The sequence below is a fragment of the Nicrophorus vespilloides genome, unplaced genomic scaffold (genome assembly GCF_001412225.1).
Source record: "Nicrophorus vespilloides isolate i.1.1-1 unplaced genomic scaffold, Nicve_v1.0, whole genome shotgun sequence".
NCBI lineage: Eukaryota > Metazoa > Arthropoda > Insecta > Coleoptera > Silphidae > Nicrophorus > Nicrophorus vespilloides.
In genome coordinates, this window is record NW_017096768.1 from 5,092 (window position 1) to 23,084 (window position 17,993).

General features: G+C 30.8%; 1 protein-coding gene across 2 annotated transcripts in view; it reads right to left on the reverse strand.

The window, feature by feature from the left end:
- The window catches only part of LOC108558091 (activating transcription factor 3), a 39,172-nt gene continuing 21,179 nt past the window's right edge, over nt 1–17,993 (reverse strand). The window contains exons 1-3 of one of the 2 annotated variants that reach the window (XM_017914897.1): nt 17,265–17,284; nt 2,438–3,106; nt 1–832 (exon numbers count right to left, since the gene is read on the reverse strand). In XM_017914897.1, the coding sequence (XP_017770386.1) occupies nt 278–832; nt 2,438–2,863 (981 nt within the window). In that variant the 5' untranslated portion in view covers nt 2,864–3,106; nt 17,265–17,284 and the 3' untranslated portion in view covers nt 1–277. Of the gene's footprint in view, nt 833–2,437; nt 3,107–17,264; nt 17,285–17,993 lie in introns of those variants that run through there. The other variant, XM_017914896.1, reaches the window with a different exon arrangement.

The following is a 17,993-nucleotide window of genomic DNA, read 5'->3' on the forward strand; positions in this document are numbered from 1 at the left end:
TGGTGATTTCAAAATTTTAAAACCTAAGTTAACCCCAGAACGCATGTAACTAATAATAATCGTATAAATATATAAGAGTGGCCTTTCAATGTCCACATTATTGTATCCCAGGGTTAAGGAATATATTTTTTGAATTAAACTAAGAACTAATGCCAAGCAATTGTTTAAAAAAAAATGCAAATCATTAGCAAATATACAATTTTGTGATGATTGTTGTATGGATAGTGACTATACTGAATCAGATCTGGTAACAATATTAAAACAAAGAAAATTACATTTAGGCCATGCAGCCGTCGATGCCATGGTTTCCGTAACCCTGCTGGCTCGAAGAGTAATTATGGCATTGTTGATCATAAACGTAGGAATCCGAGGGATCGTCCAAATTCGTTAAATTCGTTTGGTAGGTCGCATCGTCATTCACGCTTTCGACAATGATCTTGTTGGGGTATTGTATGGTGTTTTTCGAGAAGTGATAGTTGCCGATGCTCGAAGGTCGATTGTAGGAGTCGGCCGTCGTCGCAGGAATCCTGTAATTGTTATCAGTTGAGGATGGGAGCGAATAGGAATGGTTGGCATCCAGAAGACGGTTCTGCGACGGGCGGATGTTCTTCTGGCAATTGGTCTTGTGCAAGTTCAGCATATCAGCCAACTTTGCGCTCTCTTTCTTCAATTCTTGAATTTGTGATTTCAGCTCGATGTTTTGTGACTCGAGCGTTTCAGATTCGGTCACCAAATTCGCAGTTCTTTCTCGTTTCTTCATGCGGCATTTGGTGGCCGCAATTTTGTTCCTTTCTCGACGTCTCCTCCGCCTTTCCTCATCCTCGGCGGTCAACTGTAAAAACAACGAGGAATCCGTTTATTACATGAAACAACAATAGTATGAAATTCTTAATAACACTGTTTACGCATTGTGCTATAGTATTGTACGCACCTTCTTCTTCTTCCGTACCTTTTATGTCTATTGTTCTTTATATGTGCACGAAATATAATAAAAATTCGGACGTGTTCGCAATCCCAACGCTCACTGACAATGTACCGAAACTTTCCATACATATCAATCGGATTGTGATATGCAAAATATGCCAACTCAATATATGAATGCTTAATGCGCGAATGCTTCAAAACGCTTCTTTTTATTATTATTTTCAATTTGAAGGACCTAATGTCGCTTTTCTTTAAATATTTATTCGCCTCGCTCCAACGTACAGACACTCGAAGTCTTTCATTCCACCAAATGTAAATATTAAGTTGAATACAAAATTTGCTCAAAACCCGCTTGCAATTGAGATACCATCAAGTAACGTGTCAAATATACATTCTCAAATACTCAATTTATAATTAATTTATACGTTTGGCATTTCTAACACATTCGTACGAACTAATTAATCATAACAATTTGTTTTTTTTTATTTTCGCTCATAATTAAATACTTAAGTGGATGTACTTGAAGATAAAATAAATAAAATTAATTTTGTGAATATTTATTCAGTTTGGGATTCACTCAAGGATAATATAAACATTAGATTAATAATATCAAGAATTTAAGTATATAACGATGTTGCTTCGTATCGCTACGTTTTTTTTCGTAAATTTGAAAACATACTTTTTCGCAATGAATAAAAAGTCGCGTTAACAACAATAAATTTGGTTTGGAACTTAATATATATGCATGATATTCATGGATTCTCGAAACTATGATCGTAAATTTCAATGAACAAGAATAAATATTCAAAATTAATGTTATTTTAACTTGCTATTTTATTAGTTCGATATGTTCTGGCGGGAAGATCAATTAACATTAAAAGTTAAATGATTTTGATGTTATTTAATAAAATATGTTTAACCTCTGGGTGTACCTCCATTAAATATAGAATACACAAAAAAGTGCTTTTAGAGTGAATATATCGTGTTACTTGTGTCCGGCGGAGAATCCATTTCGCTTTTATTTTATGTTTTTGTACATATTCTTGGAGAGTGGGCCAAACTACATAATTTCGTAATTATTGTAAACAAAGTCTTACGAAATGCAGACCGGTCTATGATTTGTTAACATAATAATAGTTAAAATTAAAGGAAAAACATTTCCGGCCATGGCGTCGCCGTTTGTAAGAATTGTTGGTAATGTGCCAACAACCTGTGTGTTGTACGCGAGTTGTAAAGATACACCTATTTAGATCGGATCATGCCAAAAGGATAACTAAAATAAACAATGAGTAGCATTAATATTTGTTATTCTAGTATTAAAGGTATTAGACCAGAGAATTTAGCGGTTGTAGTTCAATTTAGAAGGCGGGCATCGTTAATCATTTCGGAAAAGTGGAAAACTTCGAGTCTCCTCAGAGTTTATTATCTTTGTAGAGTAAATATAATTGATTCGTGTGTAAAGATTGAATTAAAATTGGCACATTTTGTGCACAACCATCATCAGCAAACTTACCCCATTGGGATTTTGGTATTTGTCCTCTTCTGATTCGCTTTCGTTTTTCTTGATGCGCTTGACTTTGTCGAGGTCAAGCAGGTCTTCGCTGTCGCTTTGAAGTTTTCGTTTCTGCTCGATCGAGAGTTTGAGTCCGGCTTTGATGAGCTGGGAGCAGGTCTGTTGGACACTAGAGAAGACATTTGTGGGGGTCCTGGATTCCTGACTACAGCTGGAGCTGTTGGAATCGCTGGACATGTTGTTCGGATGAAACTTCTTGGGCGCCACGTCGCCGAAGTTGTAGTTATCCAAAGGATTGGTGGTCATGGCTATCAGGGAGTTCAATATCTCCGGAGTCCGTGGCGTAGTGCAATTGTTCTCTACTGCCAGGAGGTTGTTCACTGGGTTCCCCGCCGATGTGGCCATGTTTATATTTAAATTATACATAATATCACGTTTGATAAAACTAAATCACAAAACAGCGCACTTTAAAGCTGGTTAGTTATTAAATTATTAAAGATTTAAACGAGTTTATACTGTTGGTGCCTCTCCTTTTTTTTTTCTCTCCTCTAGTTTCCTTTCGATCAGTTTAGTTCCTTTCTGAATAGTTGTTGCGCACTTATCTAAACACTTCTTGTCGTTTCCTTCGATTGTGGTCGTCCAAATCCTCTGTACTTGTTCGTATCCTCACTGAAATAAAAGAAATGAACAAGCGTGAATAAATATATTCGATGTTTCAAAATAAGTTTTAAGTTAGCAGCGGGACATCGCGATGATTTATTCGAAACTAAATAACGAAGGTTTCGCTCAATTACCATAAATTTCATAACAATTGACGCCTCGGATTTATTAAAAAGCAGTAAATGCGTTTTAACGATTTTTTTAATGGTTAAATAAATCTGTAATACATCAAGGCGATATGAATATATACGAAAAGCTTACAGCTGTATTTACCACACGTTGTTTGAAAATAAAAAATGTAAAATGTGAAAAACAAATTTCTATAAAAGGAAATTTGCTAGCGCAAAACCAATTAATAGTTCCAGTTTTATTATTAAATAAGTATTCCACTTTAATGACTGCACAATATATGTTTTTAAGGCCTTATGATTGTCTATTGCCATAACATGTTTACTAATTTCATTATATAATGAAATTATCTCTATAAACATACATTTTATTAATTAAAATTTTATTAACCATGCCTACAACGTACAAATGATACTTTTTTTTGTATTAGTTTCGTAATTTATTTTTCTGGCCCATTTACCGTATATCTGAAATGCTGCCAAAATACATTTTATGAAACGAAAGAAAAAACGCATCACTGAAAAACTTAACGTTGTCAATGGGTGCCTATTTTTAATTTATTATATAATGGTACTGTTGAAGTGCAGATCTATTAACACATTTAATTATAATCTACTGTAGGCGATATACCAAAGAAATTGTATATATTGATTATTGCTTTTTGAAAAAAGACAAAATTTCATTAAAATTGATTACTTAATGAAATTTGATACGATATAAATTCATAAATATCGAAAGTTTCGTAAATTTGCAAATAGTTATTTCCCAAATATGTTTTAGATAACTTATTAAAAATATTTATGAGAGCGCTGTGAAATCTAAATAAGCAATAAAACTTGGACTTTATGGTAGTAGCAGCGTTAGTTTACTTAAATCGGCAACAAGAGCGTGGGTTACGAAATAACGTACATTTTGTTTATATATTTTTAAACAATAACCGTAAATACAGGTTGTATCTTTGTGGCATATAGAGACATTACATTATTATGTACGAAGCGTAAATAAAAATGATCCTGCAAATGGCCACCATAGTCTACTACTAATGATACCATCCGCTGCGAACATTACAGACGTGCTAAACTTTATATTAATAATAAAATATTGAAGAAAGTCCTTATTCCTGCTAATAAAACTGAAATGATACAACCATCATCTTGCTTAATGGATTAGAAACAGAAATATTCAAATTATGGATTAAAAGCAATTCTATTGAGTAAGGACTTTTATTCATATTTAATATTTATATTTATTCCGACAATAGTAAATTGCAATCTGGGTAAGGTATTTTATATCTCTACTATATTTTAGTATGCCCATTCAGTAATGCCGACCATGAGCTAAATGGCTGGTGCATTCCACATCAGCACAAACTCACTGTAAACAATTGATAATATCTCAAGTATTACAGCATCTCCATTGGCTGGAAAATAATAATAAAAATAAGTTTTTATATTGGTAAAAAGACTTCAGTCGTTTTTGGACCAACTAAAATAATACTAATAATATCTCTTTGTTTACAAATCCAAACATGAACTAAATATTTTGACAAAATTTATATAACTACATTGATTCAACACCAGTAGACAACTCATATATGCTCAAATATTGTAGTCGTTCATTCCTTCAAAAATTGTTAATGTTCTTGGCCTTTTATATTCTTTTGAAACTATGTATAATACATGCCGAAAGTTACATCATTTGCATTGATATGCAATATAGAAAATACTAGTGTCATTTTGATTTATTGTTTATTTTGTGGAATGAATTTGAATTAGCTTTGATAAATTTGCGATGTTAGTGACACGTAATTAATCAATCTTCAGGTGTACTTAATGTAATTAATTTAGATTGAGTTGGGTTCCATGGAGATTAATGCTTAAAATAGGCCAGTAGTTAAGTTTAAAGGGCGCCACCCAAATATAAATTCAGCATAAAGAGAGAAAAAAAAAAGGAATCCTTGATTATAGCGATAATTAATTCGCGCGGTTTTATTATACTTGTGCACGCAACGTTTCAGCAATGTTAATTTTCCCGGCGACATGCGAACTTTCACTGCTTTTTTGTCACATCCTCGTAAACATTGTAATTACAAAAAAAATGAATACAGTAAGGGTTGGGCTTGACGACGAAAAAAAAATAACAATAAGTACATAAATTTTGAAGTTAACTAAAAATAATTAAAATATAACAAGTTGTAGATTGTCGTTTAGTGATCGGAAAAGGCGGAAGAAGCGGGACCTATTTTCGGGTTTTATTGACAACCGGGACGTCTCCCGTCGTTTCGAATTTAATTGCGTCCTGCATTTTGCAAACTGTATCATCTGGAACGGAGCGCAATTTTATTTATAGTTTTTATTGGTGGGATTCGCGTGTGTGCCGAGTCGACAAATGAAAATAAATAAATGGAACTGAAATAAATCGAAGATGTCAGAACGAAATCCTCCTGCTGCTATATTATTACCTGGAAACCTATAATTGTCGATTGTATTTCAATCGGTCCAATCAATAAACTATGCTATCTCCTCCATCCGGGTTAGAAGGATGCGCGTATAAATCGGGCCTTGGAAATGCATTGCAATTTGCATGCAGATGACAAATTTAACAAAGCCCACAATGTTAATAACGTCCGTCGTTCGATACGTCCACCCTTATTATTAATTCAATATGGGCGTATTTATAACCGTTCATTTCGCGAAGGAAAGATCATATAAAATGGAGCACATGTGTATGTGTGTAGGCTTCCCCAGAATGTATCAATTGTTGCTTGGGCGTTCCATAATGACTTTATTTTATCGTCGCGCTCTGGAAACGTGTTTTAGGTCACACACACGAGGATGGCGAACGGACGTTATGGTGCGATATATAAAATCGTCGCAAACAACAATAAAAAAAAGTTTTAAATTAGTTTTTTTTATAAAATAAAAATCTTACATAAGTGTATACCACCTATCTAAATACACTTAATATATATAGCATAAACCCGGGCGGAATATATAAAATGAAATTCGAATTCCGGCCATCGCTTTAATGGCCGCACATCCGGTTAGCCATGAGATACAAAGAGCGCGTGTTTTCGTTGGAAAGAAATAAGCAAATACAATAAAAAATAACAATTTGAATATGCAAATATGCGCGACCGTTGAAAATGATTAGATTGTAAATGCTATAAAATTCTTGTTTTATACCGAGCTCTTTTTTTTCTTCTTCTTTCCATTAAACTTACTTGGCATTAATAAAAATCGATTCGATCAACGAATGCCTGGGATTCGCTATTTTATATTATTTTTTTTATAAATTGTACAATGCAATTACCATACAAAAAACATTCTGGTTATACAATAATTATTGATAGCATCTATTCGCGATGTTTGTAATCTTTAACCTATTTTATATAAAGAGAAACAGCGCGTAAATAACAATAAGTTTGCCATTCACTTGCACGTAAATATCTAAAGGGAATAATATTGGTTTGCCCTAGATTCTTTTCTATTTGATTTATTTATAACCAGGATAAAATCTGGAACAAATGTTTCGTTTAAATAGTTGTTTTTTTTTTCAGAAATTTTTATTATCACAGACATTTAAAATTCTAGAAATATTCTTTGAAATAACAGATTGCCAACTCTGTACTCTCTGCTAAAGTAATATGTCTTAAAACCACAAAACTAAAATAATTATGTAACCAAGAGAAAAAATAGTCAAAATAAAACATTATAATCAATTTTATAGTTGTATATAAATAAATCCTACGAATTGTTCGTTACTTTATTTAATTGAAAGAAAATTTTAAACCCTACTTTTATAACTTTGTTTTTTTCAGTCAATTTCCTTATTAATTCTATATGTAGTATTGGAATATTAAATCTTTGTGAAAGTGCTATATTTTAATAAATAAGTAAGTTATAAAAACACCTACAATACAATAAATTTCAACCTACTTTAAATTCTACACATGAAAATGTCTAACGTTTTATCTAAAATTTTGCTAAATATCCTAAGCAAATTATGATTTATGCTTCCTAAACTTACGTTTGGGATAATTATTTGAAGATGTATTTGTTTTTATTGTATTACCTACTTTTATAACTTTGTTTTTTCAATCAATTTCCTTATTAACTTCTATATGTAGTATTGGAATATTAAACCTTCGTGAAAGTGCTATATTTTAATAAGTAAGTTATAAAAACACCTACAATACAAAAAATTTCAACCTACCTTAAATTCTACACATGAAAATGTCTAACGTTTTATCTAAAATTTTGCTAAATATCCTAAAATTTTGATTTATGCTTCCTAAACTTACGTTTGCGATAATTATTTGAAGATTCTATTTTTGCTACTTTTGAAAATTACATCATTTTTACCACTCATTTCATTTCGTTAATATGTTTGTGGTATTGTTGTAAAGTGTAAAATGCAAAAATAAACTTGTTTAGCATTATATTCGAAACTTGCAAAGTAATTAATATTTTAGTACCTTCGTGAGCTTTCTAAGAGAAAATGTAGAATCAAAATATTATCGACTCTAAAAATGCACTGCACAAATATCACTATTGTATGTACATTTGTTGTTCATGTATCTATTAAACTTATTTATTTCCATGAAGATATAAAATAAATTTCTTTTGACACACAAAAAATGAATTTTTATATTTACAACATACTTATCTAGGTATAAATGTGAATCTTATTTAAATAACAGCTGAAATATTGTATTTTAATTGATAAGAGTTGTTTCAATTTGCTTAGCAAAATTATCAGTTTATTATACACATATATTAATAATTGAATTACCTACAGCTGGTTTTGAATTCGCATGCATAGATAACATTTATTTACAAGCTAATGGGTAATAAAATGTGCACTTTATTAGAAGACAAATGTAATGCTCTAAATAAAGCGAGCTACATTATTCTACTAGAAAATTCAATCTATATTTTAACGAAACATTTAATTAGCAAAAACATTAATTGCGAAATACGTTTATACACTTATTTATTTGTTTTGTTTCTGCTCTTGTTTTTCTTCTTCTTTGCGCTGTTTCACTTTATTATTTTAATTTATTACGAGTCTCGTCTGGAACCTGAATCGAAAACACTCTTCTTTTTCCCCCCATATGTTCTACTTGCGCTTGACCTGCTTATTCTCTCGCTGCATTTCACTTCGACGCGATTAAACTTTAATTCTTCGAAAGAAAGAAAGAAAAAAAAAGGACTAGAGAACATTCAATGTTATTAACATTTAAAGGGGACGTAAACAAGAATGTCCGAACGAGAATGTTAATATGGGAACATTCAAGTTGACGGTCGACTGAATACGCCGAGCTGAGAACATTAGAATTGTGTGTGTGTGGAACAGAGAAAATTTGCGTGCTTAGAAACGAAGTTTTATTTGCGTCGTATTCGATTCTCAAATGGAAGTTGTACATAATTGGCTTATGAATAATTGTGTGCTATTTGTTTATTGGTAGCTGAAAATGTAAAATTATTGCTTTTATCGATAAATGCATTTTCAAAATGTAAAATAAACTCAATTATTACTTAGTATTGATGTTTGAAAATAAAACTTATAGTATTAATAATCATTTATATATATAAACAAAGCTATTGACCTTAGTCTTTCCGTAATATTTATTTTAGAAATTGTTTATTTTCATAATAGCAATAATTTATTGACTGAATTGTTATTGTATATACTAATAAACATATTTTACACATTAATAATAAACAAATATACAGGAAAATTTCTAAAACGAAAGAAAATATGAAGTAAATAAGTGAAGTGAAATAATTATTATACATTTTTTAGGAGATATTGCCTATTGCAACATGCATAAATATTTTTTTTAGTTCAAACAATGTCATCTTAAAAGGAGTTATGTTTCATCAACAATCACTAAACTAAGCAATAAACGTTTAAATAAGTCTTAACTTTTCTGAGAATCAGCCAGACATGGCGCCTGTTGACGTATTAATGTCAAATGTAGTGCACATATTCTTCAAGTCTTTAGTATATTCTCTTTAAGATATTAACTTAATTAATATAAATAAGATTAAACACAAAATTTCTTCATTATATAAGCATAAATCGAACTTATTCAATAAAAAATAAGTTTTTTTTCTTGAAATATACAACTTTGTATATTTTATTACTATATGAAAATGATTATCAGGTTAATTCAATTAATCCAAATATTAATTATCTATCTTATATTAAACACTTGATATTTTATTGTCTAAAGAAAAACTATATTAAAATGAATTCCGAATTTCTAGTAAATTAGACATTATGTTGCAGCTTAATTATCTAATTATCAAAAATATATATCAATTTATAAAAAAAAATATAATTGCACAATGATTCTTTTTTTTATACAATCTAATTAATCCAAAATGTTATCTAATCGCAAGCAAACAAAGCCTTCTCAAGATTCCGGCTGAACCCGATCCAACCTCTTTCGAAATGTTTCTCACGTAATTACACGGCATTATGTGAATGCAATTATCTCCAGATTTATAAGTTCCCTCTTTCCTATCTGATCGCGTGTCGCTTTTGTCGCACGATTCATGTAATTTATTCCGAAGACATTTATCTCACCCGTACGTAGCCTTGTACTTGTCGCTTCAGTTACAAAATCAATAAGCAGGAATTTCACATGCCGATAATCGGTCAACTTATCTCTTCTTTGCATAAGACGCTAAGCGCGACCAACGAAATCTTAATGGACAGAAAGAAGAAGTAGGAGGAGACACACAGGAAGTATAAATTTCACTCATTAAAGCATTACATGGATTACGCATTTACAGAGTGCCGTTTCATTCATAAATAGCACTTACTTGGAAGAGTTGCAAATTCCTATTTTAAGCACCGAAACGCGTTTCATTGTTCTAAATTCCCAAAGCTAAAACGAACATTTTTGCACAAAAGCATGCTGCTCGGGTAAAAATCTAATAGATTTTTCTATTCTATTAACGAAGCTTATTAACATGCCAGATTGAAGGTTATCAGTTCGTAGATTATTTTAATATTCTATTGTTATTGTTCTCTTCGAAAAATTTACATTGTATTTGAATACACGCAATTAGTATTCTAGATATACATATTTTTTCGTATTGATTTTTTTTTCTTCTCCTTGTGCCATCATCCTAAGAGTAAATATCGGTGGATATGAAATATGAATTGTTAAATATGCTAATATTTAGAAAACCAATAATTAAGCTAAACAAACGGAATTTTAATGGTCCGTTTGTGCGCGAGCGTTTTTATTCGTAAATGTAATTACCGCACATGGAGCTAATGAAAACAATTATTCATTTAATAGAATATCCTTTTGTGTTCGACCAAACAACAACTCGAAGCTATAAATTTGAATAATTACAGGTTTCCGAAATGAAACCGTAGAAAGTCGGTAATAGCTTTTAAACGGTTTATAAATTTAATGTCCCATTGAATTGGCCAATTGCAAAAATCCGGAGTCTCGAAAGGACCGACTCCTTGCTCGAAACTTGGATACGAACGAGATGTATTTTATTTTTATTTTTTTTATTGTAACAGCCTAAAGTGGGCCTCATCTGCCGAAACATCGTGTGCTTGGACGGACTACGAGCCGCAACGACGAAAAATCCTTGACCTCTTAATCCAACGATGAGCATAAAACCCATTTAATTGCGAATTACCCGGCCATTATTTATATATTAATCGATAAATTATATACGTTTTACCAGTCCTGCCGTGCCATAAAAATGCATCCAAGGATGGAAAACTGCTAGTTGTTTATTTATTTTTTTTATTGCTTCTCTTTTATTTCAAGAGACGAAACTGCACGGAGGATTTTTATTTCCACTGCGTGTTATGCAATGCTTTTACGGTGGGTCTCCTCTTTTCTTTTACGTTGAGTTTACTTTGTGGGCATGTAGCATCCATTGGGTATCGCTAAAACCGCACCCACAATAATGAGAAACCGAGCGGAGAACGGAGAACTGTTAAAATTATTGCCTTCGAGATTTCCAAATCGATATTTATTTTCGTTTCGGGCGACGGTTTTTTTCTAAACATTCCACCACCTACGGCACCTACTCCTCAACTTGTTCGTTATTTCTTTTCGTTTCTTGTAGCAAAACGAAAATTGCAACGAAAAGACGAAACATCGTAACCTCCGCATTCATAACTTTTATTTCTTCTCGGAAGAATAAAAACAATATGCATACACTTTTTTTTTTCATTCAAACTGGTTGGCTCCGCTTATTAGTACGTCCGTTGTAAATAAACAATAGGAATGGCGAAACGTGAAGTGAGAATTAAAACATTGACAGGTTTTTTTACAACGGAATATTGAAGCGCATTCAACAACTATTTCGGCCTAAACGACAGCTCTCGTCCTGCTAATTAGATTATCCTTCGAGCAGCCGACTATTTACCAGACTCATTCCCTTTTCACCTTTATTCATCAATCATGAACGTTAGCATCAAAGCACATCCGTCAACAGACGTTTTGCTTCTCGTAAACAAACATGTATTTTTTATTCGGATTTCCCACCTCACGTTTATTCAATTCATTGAAACATTCTTTGTATATAAAAGACAAATAAATAGAGGAGATTCTTTAAATCGCTTGTCAAGTTCAAATTGTTATTCATTTATTAAATTAATAATTATCCTTAAATTAAAGAACTTTTAAAGGAATCCAATCCAATCAAACGATTACTGTAACAACTAGTTTATTTAATTTAAACAGCTGGAGAAACCATAGCCATTTAAAGATACGAAACATAATTAAGACTATCAATTTTACATGAATATTTGGACATGGGAAAGTTCACTGCTGATTGGGTTCCACGTTCATTAACAAGACATATTGATTAGTTTTGTAACTGTCAATGAAACAGTCTATGTCTAAATAGTCAAAATCGTGGAAGTACGTAGATCCATTAACCAGAAAAATGATTACAATTGCATTTTAGATATACTGTTTTGAAAATTAAGTAGGAAACAAAATGAAATTTGACTATAGTAAAAAAAAAATTGAAAAAACAAAAGTAAATCATCATGCAAAGACAATTTTCGTACTAGTTTAGCGTTAATAAAGAATGGGAAGATATTTAAAACATTCTTATATTTTTTTTAAGTAAAATTGGGATTACTATAAAAATGTATACAGATAAAGCAAGTACTGCTAATTGATCTAAATTAAACTCATCAGTTTCATATCATGGGCATCCAGTCATAGAATGAAGGTTTGTTATCAATTTACAATGGTTTATCAAAGTTCATTCGCCAAAATCTCCAAAAACAAAAACAATTTTGCTAAGGATATCCTTACAAAATGATACTCAAATAAAGTATTTTTTCTATCTCGATTGATTTAAAACAGTAAAAAAATATAATCTTTGCAATTATTCCGAGAAAATACATATTTTATAGGAGAAATAAGTTAATGTTACACAATTTTTTTTAAGTAAAATGCAAATTGATGATTGAATATACAAAAGAAGATATTTCAATTTGAAGTGGTTTAATAATAATACTGATTAAATTATCTGAAATTAAATTTAATATAATCATCATTTAATAATAATTAAAGTAATTGTATTCGTTTTGTAAATTATGTAGTAAGCAGGAAATTGACGATTTAAGAAGTAATCAGTTATTTTTAATTTAAAAATTGAATAGAAATTAATTTAATGTTCGCACACAATTTCGATTTGACTATCAACATTCATTAATACATGTATTACCAATTTAGATAATATTCCCTGTTATCAATTACTTATTGGAGTCGCGGATGAAGCGGAACTTTGATATTGAATACGGAATGCATTCATGTATAGAAGTGATACGTTGTTTGTGAATGAAGACTGCATTGATAAATGACTTCTGATGATTCGATCGATCGTGTTCTGTCCAGGATTTCGTTTTGCTTTTTGCAACTAAGACGATGGCGCATATACGTATCAAGTGTATCCTACTGTATGTATATACATGCAGCATGCAAATTGAGTTAATCGTTAATTTATTGGAATGCGTTCGGTGTATTCACTTCTCCGCCATTCGTTTCCATTGAGAAAACGCGCGAGAACCGTGGGGGCCGCATTTGCATTCATTCAAATTCATTTAAATATTGCTCACTGCTCAAATAATTAATGGCCAGTCTGTATCATGTCCATTAAATAATGGACAGCCATATTCGACTGATTACCATCATTACGAAGATGACACTTTGAAAGTTAATAATTAAACAGTACATCATTACTTTTAATTCTACAAATGTACAGGCGATAACACGATACATGGAACCTCTAATAACACGGTATTACGGCAACCCTTGTATTACACGGTTTCTGTATCTAATTTATTATCAGTAATATCTAAAAAAACACTTAAAATATAGAAATTTATAAAAAAAAGGAGACAACTTGAAGTTAAGTTTAGAGAACTATACAAAATCTTGTTAACATAGAAACAAATGAAAACAAATATAGGAAAAACTATGTAAATAGAATTATTTTACATATAAACATACTTTAATAAGCGACTTAAATATTTCAAAGGAATGAATCTGTTTTTAATGTTTTAGGGTAAGTCCAAATAACATAAATTGCAAATAAATTTAAAAATAACTTATTTTCTGATAAATAAATAAAGATAAATTGAAACACAAATACCTTAAATATAACATTTTAGTAATAAATATCTATTGATGCCATTACAAAAATAACCTTGTGAAATGATGCTACATTGAAAATAAATATATTTGGGTTATTAAAGGTTTATAGGCAGACAATATTTATTACACAATGTAGACGTTTATATTTATCACGGTGGATGTCGAGTATATAAATAATTTGTTTAGCTTTTTTTGATGAATACACCTCATAAATCCAAAATAATATTTTTTTGTCTCGTATTACCTGAATCTATATATAAACTTTGTTCTCAAACCTCATTCACTTTATTCAAAATGTTTGGTAATAATTATAAAAATTAATATAGTTATTTCAATACTTCAATAAATGAATACATAACACCTCACTCAATAAGTTCGTAGGAAAATTCGCTACAATTGTGTAACGCTACTTTTGTCATTTTCAAAATAATAAAAAACCTGAATTTCGTGTCTTGATAAAACAGTATAATCGAGACAAATTGTAGAGACGTGGTTTGCTGATTTTAAACGCGGTCGTGCAGACAGACACAAATGATGGTGAACGCTCGGTCGCCCAAATTCGGCAATTGTTGCAGAAAACATAAAAAAGACCACCAAATGGTTTTGGCCTATTGTAAATTGATATTGTGTGAGATAATTGACACTCTGAAGATATCAGAAGGCAGTGTATTCACCATTTTGCATGAACATTTGATCATGAGAAAGCTTTGTTCTAAATGGGTACCGCGTTCAAGCTCAAAGTGGACCAAAAACAACAACGAGTTCATGATTCCGAGCGCTGTTGAAGCTGTTCAAGATTTTTTCATACGTTATGTAACAATGGATGAAACCTAGATCCACCACTAACACTCAAGAGTCAAATCGGTCGTCAGCTCAGTGGACTGTAAAGCGTGAAAGCCGTACTTTGAGGACAAAGATAAATCGTTCTACAAGAAAGGTATTGAAATGTTAATTAATGTGTCATACTTGAAGGAGACTATGTTAATGAATAAAGTCGAATATTGCCCAAAAGTTGTTGTTATTTTTAGTTTTGTAGAAATGATTAAAAAAAATCTATGTAAATTATTTGTACTTTAGAAGTAAAACTAGTGACTTACTATTTTACACTTTTGTAAGTTAAAGAAATTGGGATGCATTATTCGTTGTGCGCTGCGTTAACAGTTAAAATTCCGTTCAAAGATTTATTACAGTTCACTCTAAAAATGAAAGCGTTTTACGATCGCTTTAACGAAATTCCAGTGAGAATATTTAGTTTCTTTTATACTTTGCTTCCAAAATCGTAATATTAAACATCGTTATATTTTCTTAAGAACACATGTAATTATATTTTAGTATACATTTATTAGTTAAAATTATTTAAAATTTATTTTTAAATAATTAATATATTTTTGTGAAATATATGTGTTTAAATCTCAAAAACATCTAAAATGATTTTCTTACCACAGAAAACTTTCAAAATTAACGAATAAAATATTTTAGATAGAAAAGAAAGTGTGCATTATGAATAAACTAAAAAAAATAGGATAATTACTTGATGGAATTGTAAAATTAATAATTTATAAAAACGATAAATAAAATATCAAATACAACAAATATAGAATTTTGATCATTTTAACTATATTTAAGCAAAATTATTAAATTTATACATGAAAAATCGATGTACAAATGGATAAAAATAGCATTCGGATAATATTTATAAAATTAAGAATTGCATATTTATTTACACGTTACTCGAATGCCAATGGAAATATAGTATTGAATATTCATTAGTTTTCGATCTTAAAGTAATAAATACGACTAATGTGCATATGTCTCAGTGTAATCTATAAAATTGTGTTAATGAATTTTAATTTATTCAAACAAAATGAACGTTCGTAATTGGTAATTTGTTTTCCCAGGGGCAATAGAAATGTGAACATTTTACTTTCATTATAATTCGTTTCATCACTAATTTTATTTATCATATTTCTGTTTTTTGGTACAATATTTGAAAATATAATCACATTCTTTTCCATCACATATTTTTGATGTATTTGTTGTATTTCCTGAATGCATTAGAAACATGTATTAGGTAATGAAAAAAGCATGTTATTTTCACTATTATTATCCTTTACTTAGGCTTAGTAATCAGAAATGTATGTTAAATTATAGAAGTATTCAAGAATAATAGGTAATTACTTAGAAATAAAATAGAGTATAAATATCAACAACAAAATGACTACAATTAGATTTAGATCAAAATATATTAAATTTCTAGATTAAGCTCTATTACAATGTATTTATTTTACTCAATATATTGGATACTAATGTACGCAATGAGCCAGATATGGTGTTAACTATTGCTTCACGAGAGACAAGTACCATGCAGAATACCATATTCGAATATATTTCATAAAGCATAAAAATAATAAACACTCTCGTATGCATAAGCCGTAGCTCGTTTTGGAAAATTTATAGCAACTGGTATTTATATACATAATTTCTACTCTTTTCTTTTCTTCTTTGATTTATTACGTTTTAATGCACGTTTTCCACTAAACCAAATAAGAATTAGATATGATCGCAGTCGACGAGAGTCAAACACTCGGTTTTCGGAAGGAGGACAAACCAAGCCTTTAAAATGTATAATTAGGGCCAACGACTCACAAACAGTGAAACGACAACGAGCAAAAAAAAACGCACCACAATTCATTTTCTAACCGCAATTTATGCGAGTGAAAGCTGCAGCCGACTGCCAAAATATGAGGAATCGAAATGTAATAAAAATATACAGAATCATCGCTGATCCCAATGTGAAAACATTTTAGACCAACGTTTCATATGTAGTCGTGTTTCAATTGCAATCATAGATATTACATTTGGTTATTTCAAAATTTAAAAAATTAACATAATCAATTTAAATCGAGTGGGTGTATGCTTTTTTTATGTTATTTTGTTCGTTGGTTTCCTGTGCGGACGCAATTTTTGTATAAAACAGTTGGTAATACCGGCAGTAATTGCGCAAGGAGCGTGAAATAAAAGTGGATATATATCTTCACGGCTTTATCAGCGCGGAATGCCGGAGTCAATTAATTTACAGCGCTTTTAAATTAGTTGTGTAATTTTGTTTAATTTGAGCGAATCGGAGATGGTGCAGCCTCTTCTCTCGATGGATTTTCGAGGTTCCCTTCCTCCTCTCTGCGTGGGTTCACACACACTAACTATTTAGTAATTAATTACCAATAAAAATTGTTTGCGACACTCGCGCCGACGTTGATTAATTGTCTTTCCAGCAAACTCACTTCAACTAACTACGGTTTTTTTTGTCCTCTCTTTCCTCATCTCCTCAACTGTAATTTAATATTGGACTAAACGCTGAAAGCCTTCGCAACTTACCAAATTTGTTAAGCAATTAACGATAATCTCTACTAACCTGCAACAAGAAGAAAAAAATACATATAATTATCGTTCGGAGACACAAATATTTGTTTATTATTATTTTTTTTTCATATCGCAGACGCCGCTCACATGAAAGCTAGAGGTTATCATCGAACTAGGTGCAATTTTTCTGTTTTTTTCTTTTCGAGACAGATTATCGAATTATTTGAAAACAAATCTATTAAAAAAAAAATGTATGCGTGCTCCTTTTCGAAGCGCTATTTCTAGCACTTATCATATGCAATTTCGCTCTGAATAATTGTTAATGCAGTAAAGACAATTTTAAAAAAGCGATAAACAAATTTCATATTTTACTATTAGTAGTAAAATACGCTTAATAGGTGACCCGGATTCTTATAGGCTTCGACTAACACCTATGTTAGGCAAGTACCTTGAACTGATAGACAGAACAATGTGAGCGGTTGGGCAGTGCAATCGCAACAAACATTGGTTATTCAACTAGTTATAAGCATTGAAAAGTAATATTGTTGTGAGAGACATATTCCACACCGGACATAAACACAATAGGCCAATTTATATTATCTTTCGTTTAAAATCTATATTTTGATTTTCTATCAAATTGAGAAAAGCGAATAATAAATTTATGTTAACATTTAAATGGGTATTAAAAAGGGTTTGAAATTAAAACTGTTGTTACTGTTATAAATAATGTGCACAATAATATTA